Genomic DNA, 27,286 nt, shown 5'->3' with positions numbered 1-27,286 from the left:
CGCTTTGGAACAGTTTGTCGTCTGTTCTTGCTTTCCTTCGCTTGGTTATGTATTGCAGGCGAGTAAACGTCACTGCAAGATGTATTATGCGCGAATGGAAACATTTTATGAAGGTTTTACTTTCAGAACGCGTTATTTGTGTAGCCATATCCATGTTTTAGACGAAGCCTCTTACAACACCAGCCAGCACAAGCCTCGCATACACATATACCGTCATTCCAATGACGGCACAGCGCCCCTTAGGAAACTCCCATAGACGTGAAAGAGCGTAGGTTAGGGCGTGTTGTATTCCATAACTGAGGTTCTTAGCGCACGAAAAGGGACGAGAGACAGAGGCAAGACGCAGACACAGCGTCTTACCTCTGTCACATAGACGGTGGCGCCAGATTTCCCTCTAGGTGTTATAGTGAGAAACTCTATGGTGCCAGCTGCATGTGCTGGCTCCGTTAGATGTACCCAACGTAGGACACTGCATATTTGACAACCGCGGTCTCGCTCTGCTAACTGTAGCACCATTTCCGGAGCCTCCTCGCCCACCGGCTGGCCGGCCCGAAAGCGGCGAGCAGGGGGGCGGGGCCATGGTGGGCGGCTCCTGGGGAGGCGGCATCAGCCCTGGTTCCCTGGAGGGCATCTCCAGGCTCCGCCTCTGCTTGTACGGACTCGCCGGCGCGGTGGTGATGCTCCTGCTGTTCGCCGTCTACACGTACGCCATGTTCGACGGTGAGCCGGATCAATCGCCGCGCTGTGACTATGAATTGTTGAATTATTTGTAAAGGAATCGTCGGGCCTGCGCATTCTAGCTGAGTCTTGACGTCACGTGCTAGGTGCAGAGGCGCCCGCTCCGCGAAAAAAAAAAATCATAGATGCGCTTAGCGTCGCCCGAGTGGCCCATTGAAATGTCTGTGCCGAACAGACTCCATCAGTTTTTACCGTCGACACAGCCGCACAAACTTCCAGCAGACCTCCAACGTGCAAGAGCCGGTAAAACGCGACGTGAAAGAAAGAAAATGTATTACAGATTACTCGCTAGAAAAAATAAGCCACGCCAATAAGTTGAATATTCGAATGAGGTATGCACAATTTCATTTCGTTGCCACAGCTGATGGTGATGTGGCTGCCACGGAACCATGGACGCCGCTGCCTTGGCGCGAAATTCTGAGGGAGTGCTTAGATCGCAGAGCGCAAACTTTTTTCTCGTTAGCATACGGTAGCTCATTTTGCGGAGAGTAGTTGGCTGCGCGCCTATACGTTACAGACCTGTGGCCTTGCATGCCTCCGCGCATCTCGCGAGAGAAGGGTCGCGAAAGCTGGCTTCACCGCAAGACCTTTCTAAGTGAGGAGAAGCTCTCCTCGGCGATCCTCCCTCGGCCTCGTGCCGATGATGATCGCAACGTGGAGCTGACATAAACTGAACGTATATTTGCCGGTTTATTGTGAATACGTATCAACACGTAATGCGTATTACTGCAATACGTAATGCGTATGCAGGATGACCCAGCTAACTTTAGCCAAGCTGCGAAAATAAAAATAAAAACAAGGAAGCTGGCACAATACACGATTATGAGACCTACTTTCTCGGCCATAGGCTCCTCTTCCGTCGCCAACAAAGTTTTATGTGCTAATTATACGGCTAAGTAGGAGAATATGAACTAATTAGACAAGTTTTTCTCATTCCTGAGCAAACAGCAGCAGATCCAACGAGTTGGAATCTATATACGCGAAGCTTCGTCGGAGTGCATAGTGAGCCGAAACACGAGAAACACGCGCGCACACACAAGCGGGGGTGCACACAAATTTTATGGAGTCTTTCGTTAAACGGAGTTGCTGACTACTCGCGAGTGCGGCGGACGGCTTGAATGCACCACGGTTTCAGAAGCAGCAAGCGCATACGTATGTAGCACAATTCGAATCCATTCTATCCGCTAGAACCATTTACTTCCCCATTACCACGAAGCCGCGCGAAGGGGAGCTTGCTGGTTCTTTTTTTCTTTCCCCCGAACGGCCGCACAGATGGGAAAGACTAAACCCATTAAAGCGGGCGGCGACACACGCCACCTAGCGGTGACTAGTGATATATTTTCCACTTAGTGGAGGGTGAACTTTCACTCTTGCCTTGATTTTAGCCACCACTCATATAACCTCTGTTCTGTTATTTCGACCCGCTTAAAGTCTATTTTACCTCCACTGCCCATAAACCCCCCAAGCTCTGAAAAAAAAAAAAAAAATCAGCCCCGTCACTTTGAACTGTAGGGCAAAGCCCTTTACGAAGAAGTGCCAGGTGTTCAGCCGTTTCCTCCTCCTCTCCTCACGCACCGCATAACGTGTCCATCCCTTGATACTTGACTCAGTAAGTCTTCGTCCGCAATTCTCACGTCCTGGCTTCAGACAAAAAAAGAGCTTTTCCTAGAATTATGGTAGATATTTTCTTTGGCAATTTCCTACTTGAAAGTTCTGTGCGTTCCCAGTGCTTATGTCGTCAGCATCTTATTTTCCGCAGACCTATCTCCGTTTCTTTAACCTTTTTCTTAACCGATGTTTCTTGGTGGTTAAAGCATTTGGGCTATAACTAACAGGAGGACAAGTTTGTACCATACTGTGGAGACGTTTTTTTTTTCCCAGCCCAAGAACTATTTTTTTAGTATTGTAGGAATGGCTCTTGTTAATTTCTGATCGAAATGAATTGCGGTTATTGGTGTTGGGGTAAATTGCAAATAAAGATAAATTTCTGACGTAATAGTTCTGCGGAAACCCGCAAGGTGGAGGGAAGTAATTAATAAAGGGGAAATGAGTCATTCACACGAACATAGCTAGGTGTTACAAAGGAAACCCATACGGGTTTCCTTTGTAACACTTGGCTACGTTAAGGTGGATGTCTCATTTTCCCTTTATTAGATAAAGTTCTGTAATAAAGTTTTCAAAATCTTCCTTCAAGGACTATCCTAGACGTCCGCTAATGTGGCGTTAGTACAGCTACAGGACCTGATGTAGTTTTGCTTATTCCTTAACGACGAATTTTAGACCTTCTTGAGCTCTTTTTGCATTTCGCGAGTCAGAGTGGGTTGCAATCCATGCACACATTTATATCTGCTAAACATTGCTCTCCTGGCACACCTGAAATATGTGGCAAAATGAGCACAGTGTGGAAGACGGGCATGCAACAGAAAGAAAGATACACACACGGCGCTGACTTGCGACTGTTTATTCGTGATGCAAATACCATACGCGTTCAGAGATCCTGGCAAGGCTCCGAGGTCTTGGCAAGGCACACCCCGCAGCTGACGCGTTAAACTATAGAAGCAGATTATATTAGGAAGCTTGACAGTCTGTATTAGTTCACCATCCGCTGCACTGACATCAAGCGAGAATACATACCTAAATCATGTTTTTGAAGGCTTTACATGCATTGTTAACTCGTTGCCTTTAAACTGCTAGTTCTATTACCTTCTTTGATATGACACATTTATTTGTTTCCCCGTTGTTTTTTTTTCTTTGAACAAACCTCTCTCTGCTTCTCACCCCCCCCCCCCCCCCACACACACAGTCCTTGCATTACCCATAAACATTGTTGAAAGTCAGCACCATGTGCATTTTCGTGTCTCCATCCTGCACATTGATTTTGATCATTTTGCCATAAACAACCAACTGGCCCAATCGTTTGTTGAAGTGTGGTGCTCTGACTGAGTTGTTGCTTGCAAGGCTAGGTCCACCTCTTGCTTCCGGCAACACTCTCCCTCTTTTGCGATTTGTGCAGAGGAAGACGGGCCCAGAGCAGTGCCGGGAGGCAACGAAGGGCCAGGCTTCGGAGACAATGGTGATCGGTACTTCCCGTGTCCGCGAATCGAGCTGTGTGTCGAGGCTGCTGGTGCCAGGCTACTTACCGGTGACATCAAAAATATGTACTCGCGAGCCACCGCAGTGCAGTCATCATATGGCTGCACACTCCAAAAGTCATCTGCTCGACTGACATACATGTATGCAGTTTCTTTACACGACTGCGCAATTTAATCCGATTTCGGCTCAACGTAGTTCGGATGCCATTCTTTCGTTACTTCCACGATGTACGAACTCTCCAGACAAAATGAAAAAAAAAGGTCTGTTGGCCTTCAGCTCGGAGGAATGTAGATCTTTAGAGCTACATTCTGGTTAAGCCACAAACATGTTATATGCAACATGCATGGTAACTGTTGGGAATTATAAAGAAACGCTGTCCCCAGCAGCCTTTTACACACCTGGCGTGCGATACAGCAGCCAATGAGCTTCCTACAACTTCGCGCTGTTGACGAATTGCTGTTGTGGGTATGCAACAGAACGTGCACACTGCACCATCTTCAGTGATGCTTGTCCTATGCAAAAACGCACCATAGTGCACTAGCTCTCGTGTGTGTGCCTCAATAGCTTGCGTAAAACACGTGTAACACGAGGCCAGAACCAGTGATTACAAAATGAATCTCCTATTGAAACGGTGTAAGTAGTAAAACAGCCCGAATGCAGTTAATTAAAAATAACAGCGTACACTGAAGGTTGTGAAGTGTGCAGCCCCAAATGCCATCTCTCGCTGCGAGACCGAAGCGACGCTGCTGCAAGCTTTGCGCGTGGCTGCATGCGCGATGCAAGCAAGGTGCTAGGGGCAATGAACCATGGAGCAGCACAACCACCGTGGAGCTGGAGGGACAACTTGGCATCCTTCTTCCGAGGGCCAGCTGCTTTGGCCATCGCAGTCACAAGACTGGATAAAGAACGAGGTAAGCAAAATGGGGAATCGATGTAGGTTCCAGAAGCATTACTGGAGATCGTTTACAGCTTGTGATAAGCATTTTAGGCTTGATGTGAAGCTGCCATAAAGTGATTTCAGCTTCTGGATTCTCCAGCAGATTTGAGCTGTAGGACATTTGGCATATGGCCTCATACCCTATTGCATGCTCAAGACATAGTCAAGGCCATATGCATGTCACTTTTCCGTGGCAAAGTCAGTATGGGGAGACAGTGCCAGAGAGCTAATGGCCATGCACGAGTTTCGTGCGCCTTTTGCTGCTTCTAGGTTTACAGGACGTAGACAGCGTGTGAAGGCAGAAGTGAACGCTTTCATAATCTGGGCACTCGATGCTTTTCATGCAAACCTCTGGTGCTTCTTCAAGTACAGATCGGACATCGCTAGCATCAGCTTTCCCACAATGAGTAGACTCCTGCCTAGCTAAATCCTGAATGACATTGTGTGGCGAGCAAAGGATGATGGGAGACTTTAAAGTTCACCATCATGCAGACAACTTTTAATGCTTAACACTTTTCAAAAGTTAGCACCACCACATTTTAAAGCTAAGCGCAGCGATTGGGCATGAGAGCTTCGCAACTTTTGCATGAAAGGTGCCACTTTTCAAAATTCTAAGGAGTGTCTTCCATCAAGTACAGCCATTTTATCGACAATTTGCACTTCTCGTAGGTGCAAGAACCACTCGTACTTAAAATTTCACCTAAGGGCCTTGAAGTGTGCAGGACAGAAATATGATCGGAATCCCCCTCTATAACCATACAGTTGGCAAACTATTGCATACTCTGCATTGAAAGCTTGTGGATTAGGGATCTGAAATTTAGCTGAATATATTTTCGCAACCCAAGCATGCAGCAGTGTATTCGAATTTCCGGTATGCATAAGTACATGCAAACAACACAGTGTTGCAGTTTTACTGGCTCTGGTTGCAAACTGCTTGGAAATTAATTTTCTCAGATCTCATGATCTCTAAACTTTTGACACCGTCTGTACAGGTGTGTAGCCAGGATATTTTTTCAAGGGGAGGGGGGGGGGGTGAGGGGCTAAGGTTGCATTTCATAGGGTGGGCAGTGGAGGCTGTTATTCTCTGTTCAGTTTCTCACGCTTGGTGCATATAATACAAGTATTACTTTGAACAGGCCCTTGGTCTGCCTGATGGCGCCTACCATCTTGTGCTTGGCTTACTTGTCTGGTGCAGGCGTTCGAAGGATATGAGCCTTTGTTCTTAGGCAATGTGCCAGACATAAAAGGGAGCAGGGTGTCGGGCGGAAAAATTTTGGTGGGGGGGGGGGGGGGGGCAGCTCCCCTGTCCACGTCACTGCAACTGTACTAATTAGCCATTCATGCTTAGAATGCAAGCTATGCTGCAGGCAAAGCTATAATTTCACACAGAAATCTTAACAGGATAAATGCATGCTATAAAAAGAAAATAAAGGTGGCGCAGGAGTCGAAGCCTGAAGAATGTAGAAAAACAGACTGTATAATTTATTTCAACAACATATACTCGCCACAACATAAATGCCAGCAACAATGAGAGCAAAAAATGCTCACACAAATGCTTAATTCGAAGACACATGCAAGACTTGCACAAATTTTTCTTGTGTAGAAAAGAAATGCATGACGACACAAGCTTTGAACACCGAGTGACACAACCAGACAAACTTGACTAAGTATCTGAGTCCTTGCAGTTGTTGACCTGCACAACTTGGGACCTGTAATGTACGAGACAAGCTCTACAAGAGTCCTTGCATAGACAGGTACCAGCTCTTTCGTTTTTCCCATTGTTTCACGAACGGTACATGATTGAAACACATTCTATAACCTGTATCTTCAAACTTGCTCTACCCGACACCGTGCTCTAAAAGAGGCAGGTAGTACTGTACCCCAGCTGAACCATTTAACGTACTTAAGCATTTTTGAACTCATTCTAATGAACTAGAATGAGTTCAAAATTAAAGCACAGTGACTGTATCAGTTACTTCAGTTAGCACAGTAACAGATACTAAGGACTAAGTAACTAGAACTAGAGTGAAGTTCTAGTTCTACAGACTCTTGCATAAATAAGAGTGCCAGATGTGCATGATTGTTCAAAATTAAAGCACAGTGACCGTATGGGTTACTTCAGCTAGTACAGTAACAGAATAAGCAATCATAACTAGAGTGAGGTTCTAGCTCCTACAGACTCTCGCATAAATGGGAGCGCCAGTTGTGAATGACTTTATCCTAACCCGCTTGCTGAACTCCCCTCACATTTCATAGATAGTACCACTTGGCATGAAGTTTAGTTAAACACCACAGCTGTTGCCATGTTTGTCATCTCACATTCTTCATCTTAGTCTCCTGTGCTGCCCACAACCTAAAATCCTAACCAAGTTGCCCAATTCTCTGCTCTTCTAAATTTAGTGCCACATTTTTGGGCGTCACCCACAGTTTTGTCCACAATAAATCTCGAGTGGATGTCTACAGTGACGCCATCTGTCACGGCTAAGGTGAACACAGTTTTTTCCCATATCCGTAACAGACGCTACCACCATTCCATGGCAGCAGAATAGAACATTTTTGAGTGGCATCGCCAACTTATGACGAAACTGGCAATTAATGCCTGAAAACGTGCTATTAAACTTTGTGAAAAGTGGTACCCCTGTGCAAAAATTTGAGCAGAGATTGGTTTAGCAGGTAGGGTCGTATAGACCTGGCACTCATATTTATGACACACAGCAGTTCACTTGAACAGGAAGAAACTAACTTCATTATAGTTCTCATTATTTAGTTCTTAGTAACCAAGCTCTCCCAGTACCTACTCAAAGGCCCTCAAACATGTTTAAAGAAACTCCTCACCATAAGAATTGCCTGTGAGCATTAATGTACAGCAGCACTCAGCGAAGTCAAAAAGTGGAACTGCTCTACACTTAGTGAGGCCAAGGGAACACTTCCAAGCTGAGTACCATTCATGAATACTGGGATATACGGACACGACAAGTCCAGTGGCAAGTGTGCGTAAGCAGCTTATCTCGAAGGCACCGGGTTTGGCTTTTGGAAGTCATGTTGGCGAAACGCTTCCTTTGAATGCATCCGTTTGGTCCAAGCATAGCCATAGAGAGATCTGAAACAGATGACAAGAAAAGCTTGGTCACGAATCTCGGCAGCAGAAGTTTAGATATGTTGAGCAACATAACTCAATGGTAGCAATAGTTTGGACCCTTGCTTCCACAATTCAAACAGTGGATAGGACAACCATGCAAATTAGACCGTGCACCAAAGAACCTACGATGTAGATGAATTAAGCCTGCAGGATGAACGGGCTAAGGACAAGAAGAATAATGCACCTCCAAAACCATGATTGCACATTTTGTATTAAGAAAGTACAGTATGGTTCACTATTTTAGGAAACACCAGATTATTATTCTAATATAAAATAACTTGGCCGCACCATCAACCTAATGGGGAAAACACGCTCGATGTTGTGTGTAGGGTAGACCTACACAGCTGAACCTTACTATAATGAACTCACACCCAACATGAAAATATGTTTGTTACATCCGGTCTTAAAAAAGTAAATTAAAATCTAAGGTCTTTAAACCTGAAACCACGATCTGATTATCAGGCACATCGTAGTGGGGTACTGCAGTATAATATTGGCCACCTAGTGTTTTTAAACGTGCTCCTAAACGTAAGTACACAAGTGTTCTTGCATTTTGCCACCATCGAGAAGTGGCTACCGTGGCCAGGATTTATCTTGCAACTTCGAGCTCAGGAGCACAACGTCATAACCACAAAGATACTGTGGTGGGTATATCCAAAGTTCATGATAAGCATGTACATATTCATTACGTGGCGATATTTTCAGCTTTCATTATATCTGATAATTTCTTATAGCAGTGTTTGTTATGTCGAGGTTTCACTGCAATGGTAAAAATTTATTGCCAAGGTGTTTAGGTGTTTGTTTCAAAATCAAGTTCTAATCAGTATGACAATACAGTCAAACCCACTTATAACAATATTCAAGTGCCAAGAAACTCCCATTGTTATAACTGAGTTGCAAGAAAAAGGCAAAGGGGACAAACATCCAGACATTTCATTTAGACAGAAAGAAGCACAGTCATTATAGCATTATGTCGTATATGCAGCACTCGCAGCATTATCAGTTTTAACAATACTTGAATGTAAGACTGAGAAGCTGCCACACCCTGAACTTTTGTGCGTTTTATGGTAAAATAAACTGTTTCCTACAATGTTCCAACACTGCATGATTGGCTATAACAATTAAATCCGGATACTTGGTGTCTGGAATGAAAAGAAAAGGAACTTGAAAATCCAGGAAAAGAAAAAAAGATGCGAGCCATTTCGCCAACCCCACTTTTGTGCTGCGTACCTCCACATTTGTGCCGCGCGCACCCGCATTGCATGCTGTAGTCGCCCCTCTCCAGTCTCCCTTCCCTCTGACCTCAACGAGAGCTTGGAAGGGAGAGGGCTGCAATGAAGGCGCACTGCGTCACAAAGCAGGGTGCTCATAGTTTTTTTTAATGATTATGCCTTCCTTTTCCTTTTGTAGCACTCACCCTGTAGCCAGAGTTAATTGTTAACTTATAACCGACAACACGGTAAGGGAGCATTGTAGTAAGCAGTTTATTTTGCCACAAAACATGTACAAAACTTGACACTGCATCGGCTGCTCATTGTTGTACCCAATATATTGCTAAAACCGGTATCGTTATAAGTGGGTTCAACTGCAGAAATATTGTGTTCCCTATAACAGTAGAACTAACTGTACATCAGTCGTAAACACAGCTGTCATATTGACTGCTGTTATGCTACTGAACCTTTAGATACCCTCTAGCAAGCCTGGGTAATTGTACTGAAAAATTAACAGCATTAACTGAAAAGATGAGGAGCTAGATTAATTAAACGCTTAAACGACCATGGAAGAACATGTTTCTAAGCTATTTCCAAATCCCATTCTCATCAAAACTGAGCACAGTTGTAAGGGAACACCTGATATGTACGAAAGGACAGATTCTTTGGCAGAGGGCTATGTAGAAAGCACGGCACTGGTGAATGAGAATTTACATAACACTATTGCAATTAATGCTGCCTTTGCCATGCGTACACTCGCAAGAATGAGGGTTTGGGCCTGTTGGTCTTCCATGAAGCGAGGTGTCGTGTGGATACGAGGCAGGAAGCGCTAGTCCTTTGTCCCCCCTATTTCCGTGCTACGACATGTTGCATCATGCATACATCGTTTTACTGTCTGCTGGCGAGCACTCTTGCCAGATAATCGCTGTCGTTAACGTCATCACTCGGTGCAAGACATGCTTGTTTTAGCTGAAATTCCTTGAGCATTGTGGCCATTTAAAGAGAGGGGGGCATGTCTAATCAGATTGCAGGCATAAAACAAATAATGTTGTATTAGTACAACCCTGAACGTATGCAAAGCACAAGTGAGTACTCTACAATGTACAATGACATGCGTATCATTAGCAGACTGACTTGACCTGCAAGGTCAAATTCTGGCTGTGCTCGCTACTACTACTGTTATTTGAGTGCGGCTTTTAATTCTGCATGCAAGTGCACCCAATAAAGAACTTGATTACTGACTCTCTTTGGTAGCTCTTCCACTACATCATGAATACAACGCCACAGTATAGAGATTAGGTGTCCCGTTTTGTATTGGGATGGCCTGTACATGAGGCAATGCTCTGAAAAGCGCAATTTTGTGCAAACACGCTAACTTTTTCAAACATGTAAACGCATCAGCTTACTTCAGAGTTCCAGGTGTCGCTGAAGGATGCGTCCTTCCAGGTCCTGGTGCACCTTATTGACCTAGGAGACAAAGGCAGCAGCAGCACATCAATTCCGTGCAGCAGGTATGAATCACTATGTGCACAAATTTCTGCTCCGAAAGGTTTGAGCATAGAGACAACCATTTGCAGCCACACTGCAAAAAAGCTCTACAGAAACCATGTCCGATATAGTACTCATTACATACACACAAAAAAGAGTTACTTCTAGCCAAAATGCCTCTCCTGAAGAAGCTGCTGACCCAGCCGAATTCGAGGAGCCCGAGTGTAAGCTTGCCGAAGCTGCAAAAATGACGATGGGCATCTCGGGGCCGCTCGGGCACTGCCAAATCGGTGTGTCGTCGTCCCATGCTACAACGATTTACTCAACCCTTCGCATTACGTAGATGTCAAGTGCAGTTGAGTCTTACAAATTTTATTCTGTGACTTCAGATCGTATGCTTTCCCAGTTAGTATAATTTTTCTTGCATTTTTTTCCCAATACGTATGAACAAGCATATCACATTGCCCGCAAATAAAGACTGGGATGGCAGAAGAGAACAAAAACAACTCTTCCACCGTCCCCGCCTCTATTTGCAGTCAATATATATGATATGCAGTAAACACCAACTAGGCCAAACTGAAGTTCTTCTGTATGAACTAGGTTTTCCTGTACATAGGTGATTCACGTCGACATATTGGTAGTGCACTTCATTGTGTGATGTAATTATACGGTTTTCTTCAATGCTGGTACTGTAGCAGAAAGTTCCACAGAAAAAGTAAAAGCTATATACCTTATGGCTGTACTGCTTGATGCGCTGCTTCAGCGTCTTGACATGGTCCTCATCCGGAGCTGCCTTGGGGTCAGCCCCATGCTGTTCCAGTTCAGTCTGGAAATGGCCCAGTTTTCGTATTCTGTGCTCGTAGTGTTGCAGTTCCTCCTGCAACATGCAGGGGGCAACATGTGGTTAGGGGAGGGGGGGGGGGGGGCCTGCAATACCATTTAACAAAGTTGCAAGGAAGTTGAGAAAGATGTCAATAAAGCTGATGGATATAAGTGCTACACAGTCAAACCTCGTTATATAACAAAATGGGTTGGAAAGAGTCACGAGTATGTTTGAATACTAGGAATGGCAGCGTTTCCTACAAAAATTTACTAAAGGGAAATATGGGGCTAGTGTCTACGGGGGGCTGCAAACATGGCGGTTTATGGTATAACGGTGAGCAGCACGTCAATTTGCCTAAACTTTGTTCTTCTGTCTTCAAATGGCCTTAGGACTTTGCAAATTCATCACACTCAATAAGATATGCCACTACTATTTATACACAACAGTTTGCAATGATTATGCATGTGCATAGTGTTTCATTACCTTTTGTGTTTAGAAAAATATTTCTTAAACATTTAGGGAAATTAAGTGTAATTAGAATAATGTTCCAAGAACTTCTGAAGCTACGAGCATGACGCTTAAATCCATGTACAGCTCATCATTGCCATCGTAGATTAACTATTGTAATGCCCAAGTTCAATATAGTAATTTCATTACAAAACTATAGCGATTAACCTCGAAATTCGTGTTGAAGCCGACACATTGAAAATCCTGTTTTAACCTCTTTAGAAGATGCGAGCGTAAGCAATTTTTTTTCTGCTGTTGTTTAGAAGCACCTGCTCATCGCTAATTAAATTGGAGGTTTGTGGCGCTCCATTGGCGCACTTTAGAACACCAGTAAGCCGAGCAACTGCCGAGAACACAAAAGCTACAATGACCTGGATGCAAAGCAGTTTACTATGGCTGCAGTGATACAGCAGAGCGTGCACCACATACTGGAAGAATTGATGCACACCTGCTCTTTTTGCTTTTGCATTAAGCCCTACCTTGAGAGATTCCAGTTCCGAGGGCGAGAAGTCTCCCTGCTGCGCGAGCTTCCACAGTCGCTGGACTTTGTCCTCAGCGAAGCCGCCCTTGCGCTTCCAGGCATCTTCGGCGCGGCTGCTGAGCTTGCGGTACGAGTCGAGCAGGGCTTCGTGGCTCTGCTTCTCTAGGTCGCCAGAGAGGAGACCGTTCTGCCGCTCCTCCTCGCCCAGCATGTTCAGCTCCACATCGTCTGGTGCACACAGAAAGGCAAGTTAGGGTTAACTGTTACTCCCGATGGCTTCGCAGTAGGCAGCTTTCACGACGAGTTCCACGATACCCCCGCTGCCACAAAGCATGCTGGTAGCTAGTAGCAGTCCTTGGCATGCTGAAGAACAACTGTGGCAAGATGCCAGTTGTGTTTGAGCCACGATAAGTCCACTTACTCCTTGGGATCGTGAGGCAGGGAAGTGGGGAATGAAAAGATTTTACAATCGGAGGAGGGTTGAGCAGATGCACGCCCGCAACTTCCCCTAAAATTCGCTGGGAAATTCCACAATGGCATTCTCCTCAACATTCCCTTCAGTGTTTGCCTTGAAGCCAAGTACAGCGGAAAAGCAGCTAGGACTACTGTTATCATGGCACCAGTAGGGTCGCTTCACAAGTGCTCTGGTGAGAGCCCTCCATGAAAACACCAGGGGTCGCAAGAGAGACCAGCGTCCCCAAACCTCGTATCTGGCACTACGCTCGCTTAAGCGACCATCTGACCTCTTCAAGCTTTCTAGAAAGCACAAGATTGTGTTTTGGAGGTCTAGAGTATCTGAACAAATGATGAGATTTCGAGTCCCTAAGTTGCGCACCAGCCTTTATGAGGATGCAGTAGTCAAGGGCCATGGCATAACTTTAAAAACATGTGGCTTTCTAACATGCACCTATCTTTATGTGTATAGGTGTTTGAGCATTCTTTTGCACTTTTCCCTCGCAAAAAGTTGGCTGTTGCAGCCCAAACTCATACCTGTGATCTTTTCCCTATTGTATAATGAATGCACCACACGCCATTACTGTAACAGCACAAATGCTACATCAAAATCAAGCAACAATTCGGGAATTTTTTTTCTTCCCCGCTTTCAACATGGAATGCACAATGACCAATCTTTGATTTTCTGAACTGCAAAGCAAGACACATGTAAAGAGATTGCCACAAAATTGAGCGCATTTTAGTACTCACTGCCCAAATCCTTTCCATCCTTGTCTTGTGTGGCATAGAACTCGTCGATCTTGTCCTGATGGTGTTGGAATTCTTCTTTGAGTGTAAGCAACTCCTGATCTGCACAATATTCAACGTGAAGTACACTTTTGACACAATATTTAAGTCACATGTTTAATGTGTTAGAAGAGCAATAACTACGATTCAGCCATCGGTGAACCATGCTGGTGTACAAAGAAAGCATTGTTCAAGAGGCAAAACAGGAAAGGCACTACTATAGAATTTGAATTAAGATGCGATGAGGCAATGAAATAAATATAGGTAAATTTTATAGGTATAGGTAAAGTATTTCCTTGGTTAGCAATGAACCTAACTAACCTTAATGTACCTATCACAATGTCGGATGTTGAGGCTCTGATGCTGTGGAAAAACCTCATTTACATTTCCAAGACTTACACGATCAGGTGTTTAACACAAGTCGACCTAGCGAGTGCTTGTTTTAATTTGCAATGCCATTTCACAGCCTCAATTTCATGCATGCATCAAGTTTATATGACTACAACACAGTGCGAGAAAGGCAACAGAGAAAGGCTTCTCCACTAAGTAAATTGGAACTTTCAAGTTTCATTGGCGTGAGCACTGATACACTGTACAATCGTACTACACAGAGTTGCTTCAGAGTCAGCATAAAACTACAGCGGGGTGCTTTGAATTGTTTGAATAACGAAAAAAACAAAGTAGGACTATTTGATTTCTGAACCAAACTAGGTTACTACAGAAGCTGCGGCCGCCGACTGTCATAGGAACAGTGACAGTAGTCACAAATAGGTTTGCAAGTATTGTGGCATTGAAATGTATATATTATAGTATTAACTATTACCCATGGACACAGAGTACATTTCAAGAGCAAGAACAACAAGCCGAGAAAATATCTAGAGTTTGAGAAACATGACATAGCACACCCACCGACCGCAGCATCTAAACTTTCAGACACCACAAGTGCCCGTAAAGATTGTTGGCATTTGGTGATGACCCACCCGTTCGAATATGAAAGCAGCCAAAGTAACCGAAGAAAACTATTTGCTTTAAAGCTGCAGAAAGAGCCAAAGAAATGAACTAAGTTTATTTAAGGAACAATGCACTTGAAGGCCTTCATTTGTTACAGAGAGATATTTAGGCAGCGTTTATTGTTTCACTGAGAAACTCTAGTAAAGAACAGAGCTGGGAACTGGCACATCTGCAGGTGTAGCACATGTGTCTATACGTATGTGCCAACTCGTTATATGTGTACTGTCCTGTGTTGAGCCATGTCGGGCAAGAGTCTCCCATAGACTTTATATAATGGAAGTCTGCGAAAGACCTCGAGAAAAAAACACCTGCGATAAAAGTTCAACAGAGTGGGGATTTTCACATTAACTCTCATTCACAGAGGGCTGACAAGGCCTGATGCCTTACACTGATGACAAGTAAGGCCAGCTGCAATAATTTGAAATTCGCAAGAAAATCAGTTATTGTAGGTTTGTATTCTGCCTGAACTTAAGGCGAGGAGCAACGTGGTGGTCGTACAAGGAGGTCCCTACAGCACCTTTTGGTTTGTGAGCGCATATGCTTTGCCTGCGATGTGATTCTGTTTTTCTTTAGGTCTGAGGGCTTCAAAAGCCTTTGCCTCTGGGAATACATTGCAGTAATTAGATGTGACACAGCTGGTCTTTCATTGCAATGAGTAACTCACCACTGAGGCCTGCCTTCTGGACTTTCATCCAGAGCTTGTTGAGCTTCTTGTCTCTGAACATGTAGCCTTCCTTACGAGCTACATTCGGGTGCTCCGGCGGTTCATCTTGATGGTGCTTGAACTGATCAGACAGATCGAACTTGTCCACGATCGCTGTATGAAGGAAGCGACACAATTGAAATCATAACTGCAAGTGATTCAAGTGTACTGAAAGTGCTCAGAGTTACAGCTGTATGCACCCATACAGATTCACAGAGTTATCATTATGACAGGAAATAGAAGAGGCACTGAAAAATGCACAGCAAGGACTTGAAGGCTGACTGTCAAAGCATGTAAAAACTGCCACGAGGAGGGTTTCTGGACTTTAGTGGATGCTAAATGCTCTTGCAATGTAGGAGCACGTAAATACTTTGAGCTAAATATGTGCATAGATCTACAGTACTGAGAGGCAACTTTGCGTTGTCCGAGTATCAGCATATATGAAGAAAAGGATATTAAGGAATGCAGCCAAGTATGTTGAAATGATTAAACAAGTGCCAATTTGTGGCAGTTACGTGCTATACCACAAATGCAGTACGATGTAGTGAGTTAGCAGCCTAGTGCCCTTTCAGTATGTGTCTTCATGTCCGTTGCTTGCACACGTATAAGTCGTGCTGCATAGCTGAAGATGTAGTACCTTTGAGCTTGCCTCGAAGTTCAGCTTCCTTGAGGCCATCTTTGTCCTGTCCCATCATTTTCTTCCACGCAAGTTCTTCTTTGTCTTGCACTTTGAGGTCGGCAAAGAGTCCCTTCAGTTTGGCATCGCTTAGCCTCTGTTCAGGAGTGGTTGAAAAGCAAGACATGTGCTCACACGTAACCACATTCAATGGCTTCCTTTTAAACACAACATTTAGATGGGGAGAAACCTTACCAGTAAAAGTACAGTACATGCATAGTATAGTATACGCGCATCAAGCATGTGCCATGCCTCCTCCCCTTCACCCCCCCCCCCCCCACACACACACAGGCTGTCTCGCACAAATCAAAACGTAACGAGGTTTAAGACGTGGCACCTCATACGATATCGCCGCCTCGCAAGTTATTGAACCGAACTTCCTTCCGTACCTCGCCGCCTTATCTACATCGACGACGTGCACGTTTTAATCGTGCCGAAACTGTAGAACCTAAACGAGAGCTCAGCACGCAAAGGCCCCGAACAATGCTTTAACATGCCTTGCAAGACTTCCTTTTTAAAAAAAAGCTGACAGATATACTGCAGAGGAAAAACGTGGAACTACTGGAACGCACTTCTTAACTATATATAAAAGCTCAGAGATGTTGAAAATGTTGAACAATCCACGTTTCTGGTTAAGGAGTCCCAGAATTTTCGGGTGAATCGGCAGAGTTTTCGGCTGAATTAACGCACGATCGGCGAGAAGTTGAGGATACAAAAAGAGCAAGCTCTTGTGCGCTTATCTGCGAGAAGTTGAGGATACAAAAGAAAATGCAAACACTTGTGCCCCTCATCCACCCAGATAGCTTTACATTTCAACGGAGCACTGCTTACCTTCTGTGCCTTCTCCCAAATTAGGTTGAGTTTGTGCATGCGAAACGGTTTCTTCTCGGCGTCTGCAGTGGGTGGCGGCCCAACTTTGTTCAGGGCTTCGCTGTACTTGCTGTGGGCTCCGGCGAGGCAACTCAGAGAGGCCATGAACAACGCCAGAAAAACGACGTTGGGAGACATTGCGGCCACGCAGAGCGTTTCGTCGCAACGATCCTTGAGGGTGTTGACTAGATGGGAACCTTCGGTTGAAACGTCGGTCTCAAACTTCGGGAGCCACGCCGACCACGCAGCAAGCAAGGGAGACCAGAATCGTGCGTCGGCTTCGCCTCACGACTATTGCACGCTTGCGGGAAAAGCCACCTACCAGCCACGTTACGTCACGCCACGCCCACCGGGACAAGGTTTTTGGGAGTAGGTATAATAGCCGGCGCCCTCTATAATTACTAGAATGTTTAAACAGAGCGCACGCTGGGAAGTTAAGTTGAACAAATTTACCTAACGGAACGGTTTTTTAAACTATTTAAAGACAAGCACGGTTGAACAACGCAGGCTAGCTGAAATTTAATTTTAACACATTTACCTCTTAGTAGTGGAGTGAGTGGACTAATCTATCATCACTACACGATACGTTTATGCCCGCCGTTTTGGAACTAGCCCATGCTAGCCCTAGCCCATGCTAGCCCAGCGGAGCAACGGGCGCGAATTTTCGACCGTACGTTTGATACCACTGAAATGAGAAAGCTTCCTTTCGCCTTTTCAATCCACCGTTTTCACGGCGCATGCGACCTACCCCAGCGAATTAGTCATCGCGAAACGTTTTGAAAGGGTCGCACGCGCGGCCCGATCTCAGCGGGAGGGATCAGCCCTTCGACCCCCCCCCCCCCCCCCCCAAAAAAAAAAAAAGCCCTTGGATGGCTCTGCTGCAAGCACATGCTGTGTAGCGCGTTGAAACTCCACTGATAGCTCGACGTCGGTGCGATGCCGAAAGCGTACGTAACTCCACTTTAAAACAGAAAGCGGCCAGGGCTTCGTCCGGACTGCACGGCAAGCCACGAGTTGCCGCCTTTCACTGATGGCTAGCAAAATTTCGAAAAACCCATGCGTTACACGTGGGCAACACTTGAACGCATCACACTGCTGACGAAGTCTCGCATCGTCGGCCCTCACCTGATGGTGGTGGCAGCGCGTGCCTGGCTTCACGTACTCGTTTAAAGACGCGGTAAAACTGCAAAGTCGATACGAGACCGATACGATCGATCCGCGTTCGTGGGAACGCGGTCGACGCGATCCGCATTTTCATGATAGAACAACATGGCCTATAAGTGAGCACTTATGAGGGCACAGTTTTCTCTAATAATGCTTCATCGCACGCACCAACTGTATGACAAAGTTAAAGAAAAGTGAGAATCAGTAATAAATTAATAGTACGCAATACATATCTACCAGGATCACAGTTGCCATTACTCAAGTGGTTCAGCCGCTCATATTGACTCGTTTCAGGATGGAAAAACGTGGCCCATATGCACAGCTGTGTGTATTTTTGCTGCGTTTTGCATTTATTTCATATCAGCGATGCATCTTTTACCCAATATCTGACGCTAACAATGATATGTGGCCGTAGATATTGATGTAAACAAGTGTAAACAAAATCCGACGCGGAAGACTGCGCTCGAAGACTTCTCAACTTATGCGAAACGTCTAAAGAATGTGTAAAAGGAATATAAAAAGCAAACTCCTAGTGCAGAAATCGGCAAAAACAAACTCTAAGACAGCCGTGTTGACAGACGGAACTCGGTGTGGCTTCATCAGCCACACTGTTTGCTCAACAGAACTCAGGTCTGCTCACCCAGTAGTCGGCGAGCATTACATGGCTTCGAGGAATGACATGCTGCTCCAGAGAAGCCATTAATGATTATTCGTGACCCACGAAACGCACAACTGACGCATGCTCAACATGGGCGCAGGTACGCAAATAAACCGGCGAGAGCCCCAGCACCCTTCCACAGACTTTTCAGTAGCATGTGGCAGAGGGCAGCCCAGGAAAATAAAAAATTCATCAGCCCTTCAACTCAGTGAAGAAGGATGAGCAGCGAAGCTGTGGCTTGGTTTACCTCAATCGATGAATCTACGTATATATATATATATATATAGGTATTATTAGTATGATTATGCTTATTGAAGGGCACAGAACGAATACACCTTTTGACCGTGGAGTGATTTATTGTTATTCTTTTATGAAGTAGTGGCATGTGCAAGTACTACCGCTGCATGGCAGACGGGAATTCCACAATAGTTACAACTTCACTGTGGACTATGTAATATTGAAAAGTAGATGAAACTTGGTGTAATGTTAGAGTCGTCTTAAAGGCTAATTGCCATATAATTTGTTTTAGGATAGTTTTGATAAAACAATAGTTACAGCCATTTCCTGTAACCATACTCCTTCCGTATACGGCCATGCGTTGATAGCAAATGGGAATTCTGTTACCTTTACAACTTCGCTGTAAATGAACTAATTATGACAAGTAAATGAAACTCGGCGTAATGATAGAGTTGTCTAAGCGGCCAAATTCAGTATTTTTTTTCCCCAAGATATCTACATTAGATTGAGAGCTACAGAGCATTCGTGAGAAACTAGAGATGAAAATTTTGTATAGATGGATGGACCTAGACAACCGCCGGAGAGTAGCTATATACAGCTTTGCTGTAAAAGGCGGATGATGGGCTTTCAATGATGCTGGTTGTATAAAGTGCCTCAGCGGTTGAATGACGTCACTACTCGCAGGCCTGAAACTACGACCCTCTCTCCATTTTTTGCCACTCTGCTCTCAAATAAGGACAGTAACTACACTGGATATGTCACGACTGTGCACACGTAAAGAAGGTGCGTTGAAAAGTGTGTTTGCAAAGCAGGAGTGGGGGGTGCAATTTTGTGCATTCTCTACTGAACGTTTGTAATCAATGTTTATGGAAACCAGCATGCAACTGCCATGCTGGTCTGCCAGCAGTAAACGAGCATAAAACAGCAATGGTATAGCAGTACTTAGAGATGTGAGGCATGCTGTAATATAACAATATGAAGTCAGCAGTTAGCTGTTGGCTTCATGCAATTGTGACTAATAACCGGTTCCACGTTACCTTGGTTACCCTTCTCATTCAATGCTGTATTGTACCCACACAACTAGTTGAAATGAAAGAGCACAGAAAGTGTGCAACCATTCCACCTAAAAACTTTTTGTGTGCAAACAAACAGGGACGAAGAATAGGGGCAACACAAGGACGAGCGCTCGTCCTTGTGTTGCCCCTATTCTTCGTCCCTGTTTGTTTGCGCACAAAAAGTTTTAAGATGAATCTGTTCCAACTTGGCCGACTCGCAGTTATACATTCCACCTACTTTTAAATTGATTCCTTCTAGTCTATAGCAATGACCGTAAACTGATACTTCATAGTTGTTACTGCGAGAATTATCCAGAGACATGCACACCTTACTGTAAGTCCAGCCAATTACACAGTTGGCACTAGCCTGCTGGCCTTTAATTTTTGTGATAGGTTGACACATTGCATTGGGCATCATGTGGGTAGTGTGCTGCAATCGCAGTACAGGTGTAACTTTTCATCTTTTCTACCCCACACATTGGCAACTTCCGTTGACAGAGATCAAACCCGCAACCTCTTTTCGGTAGCAGGAATAATGACACCTGTTGCACTATCGCAGTAGGTGCTGCTACAAACAGATGCAAACACGACGGCAAGTGGAAGTTCTGAGAAGCACCTTTATTTCACAGCAGTCTTTGAGAGCTACGAAAGGCACTTGTAGTATCCCGAGCGGCGACCGTCACCAAAACGCGGTGTCAGTGTCCCGACCGCCAGCTCCGAAACTGGCCAGATTTTGCGTTACTGCACGTCCAGTGCCTGGGTCATCCAGCACTGGACTTGGCCGAGCTTGTTGGCACAGCGACTGACTCTCCTCCCCCATGAGAGGAAGCCACACTCCCGAGGTTCATATTTCCAAGATTTCTATTGTGTACAAGCTCGGGTCCTCGAATTTGAGCGTGTCCATTCTGCCGAGGATGAGCATCAACCATTGCTCCAACTCGCAGAGGTCGCCGAACAGCTCCTGAACGTGCGACACCGCCACCGACAGTCTCCTTAGCAGATCGCCGATGGCGAGCGGCCCGGTGTCCAGGGCCCAGTGGTTGAAGTGAGCGTCCAACAGGCACGACAACCAGTCAATCACTTTTTCTAGTGGGATTTCCTCCCTGTCGGCCAGGGAGTAACTTTCAAGGACACTGATTAGATAAACGAACAGGGCTGTGGCCTGTTCTGAGTGCAAGTAGTCACGAAGGCACTGCACAAGTATCTCACATGTGTGAGGACAGCGCAGAAGGCTGTGAAGGACGGCGACTTCTGGGGAGCCGGCCGAGGGCTGGGCACCCGTGTGGAACAGGCGTTCCACTAGCATGACGAGGTCCCGTTCCGGCAATGTGTCGGCAACCTGCAAGAAACATACAAGCAGAAAAGGAATCATGAATGACGTGATGGAACATTGATTGACTATAACATCTCGAACGCATGTGTGGCCTATGCAGAGTGTTGTAGCAGAGAGGCTGCTGTTTAATTTTAACAGCGGGCCGTGAACTCAAGTTGCAAGTATATGTCTAGAAGTAAATAAGCATGTGGTCAGCCTCCAGGAAGCTGACCATAAGTAATAAAACTAAGTAACAAATAAGTTTTAAAGATGGCCATAAGAAATTATAACCACACATGTATTGTGGACAATAAGGAAAAAAATCAGAAGATATGGTGACATAATAGGGTTGCATAAGAACTTGAAATTCTAGGCTAGCGTGTGGTGACACAGGTTACCATCTCATTCCAAAGAGGAATGCACTCATCATCAGCCATCACCACCCCGGGTGCTTTGCTATAGGCGCTTGGTAAAATGCAGCTGATAAACAAGTAACACTATAAGCACTTATCAGTATGTAAATCACTGCGCTGCAGCGTTAAGAGAAATGCATATTGAGGATACACCTTGACAGTGAAAAATGCACTAGCATTAGCCTTGTGCTGCTGCTTCGTGTAAAGTGCAAAAGTGGTGTCATACTTGCACTATCAATGATGTTCCTAAACCTAACTCCTAATGTAAAAGCAGCTGCAGCCAAAACACCCTACAAGATGACGGTCACAGAGCAAGTTGAAACTTGCTGCATTAAGCTATTCTATTTGTGCTTGAACAAAGTTTCATATTTCGCCTTGCTTTCAACTACCTTCACCACCTGATATTATGTCCCAAACCTGGTGATGTTTAGCAGGTGCACGCCTAGTCATGGAAGTCACAGCGGCAAGGCTGCCACGAAGTTTTTATAGATTTCAAGACAGAGATTACAACGGCTTCTAACTTAAAAACCAAATGTACACGTCACTGGTCAACTGACCCCCTAAAGTGTGTTACACCATTTTACCGCAGAAGCAGTTATTGACATTGCTGAGGTTGCGATAAAAACGATTTGATTGGATCGGCTCTCATCTTAAGCTGTCAGCTAGGATGGCTCCACGAGAAGTTCATACGATACAAATGAGGCAGGGCATGCTTCAAAAGCCCGGATGTCATTCTTCAATCCCACTGATCAATCTTGAGCAACTTTTTCACCATGTGAATGAGAATAGGCACACGAAAGGAGGTCTAATCGCAACATATCAGGAAAACATAAGGTCTTATGATCTAGGCAACCAAAGGTAACATACCCTCTGATCAGTAAACAAAATGACGTCACTGTGAACCCCCTCCGCGCTCTCCCCCCCCCCCCCCCAAAGTGCAAAAACACCATCACTCTCGGCCATCGCAGGTAGCAACAACTAAACCGAAAGCACTTCCACCCGCTTTCCCAAGCTCACCGGTGCCAACTCCTCCACCAGGCCACCGGCATCGCCGGCGCTGATTTTCGCGGCGACCGCAGATGCCGCCGGCACAGTGCCTTCTGCTCTGGCTCCGAGCCCGACGACCTGACAGAGAGTAGGCCGTCCCAGCTTCACGGACACGCACATAACGTTGTTGTTGTTGTTGCCGGCACCGCCGGCGACGACAAAGCACGCCACGTCGTTTCTGAGCAGCGCCCACCGCTTCGCCGCCGCCTGCTCCAGAGTCCTCGACACCTCGAGCGTGCCGAACCTCGCGTTCCACACCAGAACCCTGTCTCGCAGGCCGACCAGCACGCGGCTATCGTCCAGGGCCGCCAGGAACGCGCCAGCCGCTTCGCCGGCGCTCGACAACGGCAGCTTGCGGCCGCACAGCGATCCGTCCTCGCCCAAACTTAGCAGATCGCCGCCGAACAGGCAGACGGGGGGCCTGTCGCTTTTGGAGACCGAAGTCTCGGAGATCTGTTCGATGGCCGCCTCTCCGACGCGGAACAGACGGCACCGGTACGGCCCGGCCGCTTTGGCGGCGACCGACACGGACAGCAGCGACGTCGCCAACCCGTTGCGGCCGGTCTCCATGGCCGCCTCCGCTCGGACGGCGACCAGTTGCTCGTCCTCGCCGCACACGCGCAGCTTCTTCGAGCGAGAACGTTTGCCGGACCCCTGAAGATCCGTTAGCGTCAGGCAGACACCGCTGTCCAACACGATCAGGGGTTCGCCGCCGCTTCGGTGCAGGACCGAGAAAACGCGGTCCGGAACGGCGATGCGCTCACGTGTCTCGTCCGTATCGCCGGAGGCATCCTGAGGCGGCAGGATCAGCAGACTCTTGCGGCTCGCGGCCACGTACCTGGACCGGAGCGCGTCGTACACGACGGGGCACGTGAAAGGTTCGGCGTGCGACGTGTGCCACATCCTGATCTTGAACGGGCGCCCCTCGAGTTCCACGAGGGAGGCCGACAGCTGGCCGTGCGTCACGATCACGGACGAGTCCGAGGGTCCCGGTTGCACGCAGAAGTCGCGAAACGCGTCCGCTTCGTTCGTGACTGTGGCGAGCACGAAAGGCTCGCCGATCGAAGTCATTTCGTATTTTCGTTTTCCGTCTCAGCGGCGCGCACTACGGCGCGCCAGCAAGGACACCGAAAACGGGCGACTTTCACGGAATTGAAGCACGCACCGCCAGCAAAACGTGACAAAAGGACAGGCACATGTGCGCCGCCATGTTGGAAAGAAAGTTTTTGTTGCCAACTTTGGTGCGACCTACTGGCGGTTTGCCCCCTAATGATTGATAACGGTGTCCTTGCTAGAAAAAAAACTTACTTAAGCTGGCTATGGCGGCACTTGTTAATAAACTACAGACATACTTTGATGATCTGAATAAAGTATTCTTTCTGTAGCCAGACAAATGTTGTTTAAACCGAGCTTTGAATTTTTTTGCTACCTCTCGCCTTTGCAAAAAAACTCTAGATACAGTTCTTTAAGATATTTAAGAATGCGTTTATGTATTTGAATAATTACGTCGGGAATTATACATTTTGATAGTGCGAATTTTAATTGATATTTGTTGCATACGGCAATTAACTTGCAACGACTCAGTATCAGCTATTGACATCACGTGGCATTTTTGGCGCGATCTCGGTTGTTTTCTCGCGTAGTTCGCTGCGCTTGATGGTGTACCTGTGTTTGAATTTGGAGAACCTGTCCTGCTGCTCTGTTTACGCCTTGTCGCGGTCCCCAGCCTGTACTGCCGTTGAGGATAGGGGGCGAAGACACTTATTCTAAAGACATGTCGCAGAAGAAGATATCGTAAGTAGCGCTGTCCGTCGGGCGGGCCGAGGCCAGACGCCTCGGTTCGCTCGGTTTTCGGGCGCCAATAAAAAAGAAATGATGGGCGCGACCGTCCGAGCTCTTTGGACGTGCTCTTCTCGAGCTGGCTTGTGGCGTTGCGTCGTCGCCGCCTCCTCCACTTGCAGCAAGCCGAGAATTAATCGCTGCGATCGGCATTGGTTGGCCGTTTGTTCCCGCAGATCGTTCTTCAAGACTTCGGCGCCGGCTTCATCGAGCACAAAGACCGAGAAGGAGCCCCCCGCGGCTGCCTCGCCGTCGCCCGAGAAAGACGTCGACGTAAAAGACGTCAACGGGTGAGAGACAGCTCTTTGATGTTGGCTAGGGGACCGCCAAGGTTTCGGATACCGCGGAGCACTGAGTCCTGTCGTTTTACGCTGCTACAGGCGACGGACGGCCTCGTTTGCTGTCCTCGCATCGCTGTATAAACACCGTGCTTCGGGAGCATGATGTTTGCTGTTAGTGCGCTCATGGTGAAGACATTGGTAAACGCGATCAATACTTACTCGTAGGTAAATGAAGACAGTGCTGAGAGGGTGCTGATTGTCGCGGCAAACACGAGCAAGATACAGTTTGGAATATTGGTAGCGCATAAGAAAACTAGAGTGATGAATAAAAATCTGTACGTGGTGGCAGGATGGCGTAATCATGTACTGCACGGAGTGGATGTTGCAGCATAATATAACGTCCCTGTTGGGCGTGAACATGAATAGTATGCTGGAATCTTGTGTCATATGCCACCACCCTACCCTGCTGCACAGAAGAACTCACTATTAATAATCGTTGCCCTTGCTGACACGCTGTGTTGAAGAATGGGCAGCGACTTTCATTACAAATCGGGCTGTCCATCCCTGTTGCAGACACGAGACATGGGAACAATGTATCACTGACACACACGGAGTGTCTCTTTCAACTATGCCTTATTTCTAGCAATAATCGAGGGTTGTTAGGGGTGTTCTCTGTGCGAGTTTCTATGTTTTCAGTGGGACGCATGTTTGCGTGTCTAAACTTAAGAGACGAAATCGATGAATCAGGAACTAAGAGCACGAAACAAAGGAGGATAAAAATGAGATGCATGTATACTTCTTTTGCTGATGCTTACATGATGCCATTACGAAAAAAGAATACTTGTCATCCACACGACTGTAGCACAAAGCTACAAAGGAAAATCCATAAGGGCTTCCTTTGTAGCTTCCTGTTACATTTGGGTGGATGTCAATTGTTCTTTTTCATGAACTTTGCTCCACCTTGCAGGCTGTCCCACCAGGATTTGCCATAATCCCAGGGGCACAGTAGTACCTACAAGCAATTGAGGCACTAGTTGAATATATTACCCCAGGACCACAGGACACTTTTCAATTGCTATCATATTTGTTGATTGTGATTGACTCCTCTGTGCAAGTAGGGGAAGGGAGCCAATTTCAACAGCGAAATTCAGTTCCACTGGGGCACGATGGCAATTGAAAGTGCTCTGTGTGGCAGGGGTATAGCAGGTGGGAAGGCGTCTGCTGAAGGAAGGTGTTTCAACAGTTCACTGAAGGAATTAAAAAGAACAAAGAAGCACGATAATAAGCAGAAGAACTAGCAGTTGCAGCAGTTCCAAATGTGATAAAGGTGCATATGCCGACTGGACCAGCCAGACCAGCATTCTTATGCAGCCACATCAATCCAACCGGCTCACATTTAATCGCTTCTGTACTAGTATTGTGTTCTGCATGCAGGCATGCCTCCCCTGTGAAGGCGCCCTCGCGGAGGCGCATTCGCATGATCAGCGACAGCGATGAGGAAACAGATCAGAAGGAAGCAGCGCCAGAGAAGGATGAGGAGCCAGCTGCTCCGTCTAGCAGCAAGACCCCGTCCCCGCCACCTGCCAAGTCTGAGGAACCCGTCCAAGAGACGACTATCATCAAACGAAGAACAGGCATGGTGAACTCTCAATGTAACAAAGCTATGTGTAAAGGAAATTGACTTCGTTATAAGTGCTATTTTGTTCAAAGCAGAGGAGCTCTAAGGCACTCATAGTAAAGTGGGATGGCACAGTCCAACACTGTGAGAGTTCATTAAAACATTGGCACGAAGCTGCTCACAATAGCGGAGACAATGACAGTGGCGCAAAATTCTACTAACAGCCATAAACGGTTGCCTCATCTTTCATTTATTATTAGATGATGCAGCTATTCCGAAGGAGCTACTGTCACGAGGGCGGGATTCACCTCCATCGCACTCTTTGCCTCGGCAGGTTTGGACAAAAATGCGCCATCGTTTATGCTACACCACGTGGTCCCGTGCAGATTTCTCACTGTACTCAGCGAAGCGGGGTGCCACTGCTTTTCAAATAATGCAATCCAAAATGCGTGCACTGTGGTTGGAAAGGCATGGAAAGTACAAATACGACACGTGCCCGGCTGTCATTGCGCTACTTGTGCTTTTTCGCATGCGCACAGAAAGCTTGGCGAATAGATAAAATCGCCTAATGTGCGTCATGTATGTGAAATTTAAAGCATAATTGAATAGCGCTCCAGGGGTGCAAACAACGCTACCAGGCTATACTAAAACTCGCTTTTCGCAAAGTTCGTTTGCTGAGGGGGAGTGCATATATTACGCTAATGTTAAACTAAAACTGTCCATTGGAGCTACAGCAGCGACTGTCC

The 27,286-nt window shown here is 46.3% G+C and overlaps 4 protein-coding genes across 4 annotated transcripts in view; 2 read left to right on the top strand and 2 right to left on the bottom strand.

The window, feature by feature from the left end:
- The first annotated feature begins 298 nt into the window (after nucleotides 1–298).
- On the top strand, nucleotides 299–6,140 carry LOC126525745 (uncharacterized). The gene is made up of 2 exons (XM_050173668.3): nucleotides 299–720; nucleotides 3,752–6,140. The coding sequence occupies exons 1-2, from the start codon at nucleotides 579–581 to the stop codon at nucleotides 4,003–4,005; spliced, it is 396 nt and encodes a 131-aa protein (XP_050029625.2). The 5' UTR covers nucleotides 299–578; the 3' UTR covers nucleotides 4,006–6,140.
- An 80-nt stretch (nucleotides 6,141–6,220) lies between these two features.
- LOC126525734 (alpha-2-macroglobulin receptor-associated protein) lies at nucleotides 6,221–17,234 on the bottom strand. Its single transcript, XM_050173658.3, has 8 exons — nucleotides 16,878–17,234; nucleotides 16,008–16,143; nucleotides 15,332–15,484; nucleotides 13,621–13,719; nucleotides 12,416–12,645; nucleotides 11,337–11,483; nucleotides 10,525–10,585; nucleotides 6,221–7,868 (listed from the first exon to the last, which is right to left on the bottom strand). The coding sequence occupies exons 1-7, from the start codon at nucleotides 17,052–17,054 to the stop codon at nucleotides 10,526–10,528; spliced, it is 1,002 nt and encodes a 333-aa protein (XP_050029615.1). The 5' UTR covers nucleotides 17,055–17,234; the 3' UTR covers nucleotides 6,221–7,868; nucleotide 10,525.
- Nucleotides 17,235–20,627: 3,393 nt separating this feature from the next.
- LOC126525727 (uncharacterized) lies at nucleotides 20,628–24,053 on the bottom strand. Its single transcript, XM_050173650.3, has 2 exons — nucleotides 22,773–24,053; nucleotides 20,628–21,369 (listed from the first exon to the last, which is right to left on the bottom strand). Exons 1-2 carry the CDS (start codon nucleotides 23,871–23,873, stop codon nucleotides 20,875–20,877), a joined length of 1,596 nt encoding a protein of 531 aa, XP_050029607.1. The 5' UTR covers nucleotides 23,874–24,053; the 3' UTR covers nucleotides 20,628–20,874.
- A 400-nt stretch (nucleotides 24,054–24,453) lies between these two features.
- Nucleotides 24,454–27,286, top strand: part of DNAlig1 (DNA ligase 1) — a 28,427-nt gene continuing 25,594 nt past the window's right edge. The window contains exons 1-3 of the mRNA XM_055067812.2: nucleotides 24,454–24,596; nucleotides 24,818–24,931; nucleotides 26,357–26,556. Of these exons, the coding sequence (XP_054923787.1) occupies nucleotides 24,577–24,596; nucleotides 24,818–24,931; nucleotides 26,357–26,556 (334 nt within the window). The 5' untranslated portion in view covers nucleotides 24,454–24,576. The remainder of the gene's footprint in view (nucleotides 24,597–24,817; nucleotides 24,932–26,356; nucleotides 26,557–27,286) is intronic.

This window comes from Dermacentor andersoni, chromosome 8 (assembly GCF_023375885.2).
Source record: "Dermacentor andersoni chromosome 8, qqDerAnde1_hic_scaffold, whole genome shotgun sequence".
Classification (NCBI taxonomy): domain Eukaryota; kingdom Metazoa; phylum Arthropoda; class Arachnida; order Ixodida; family Ixodidae; genus Dermacentor; species Dermacentor andersoni.
Note: the sequence above shows the minus strand (reverse complement) of the source record. Positions and strands in the feature narration are given on the sequence as shown.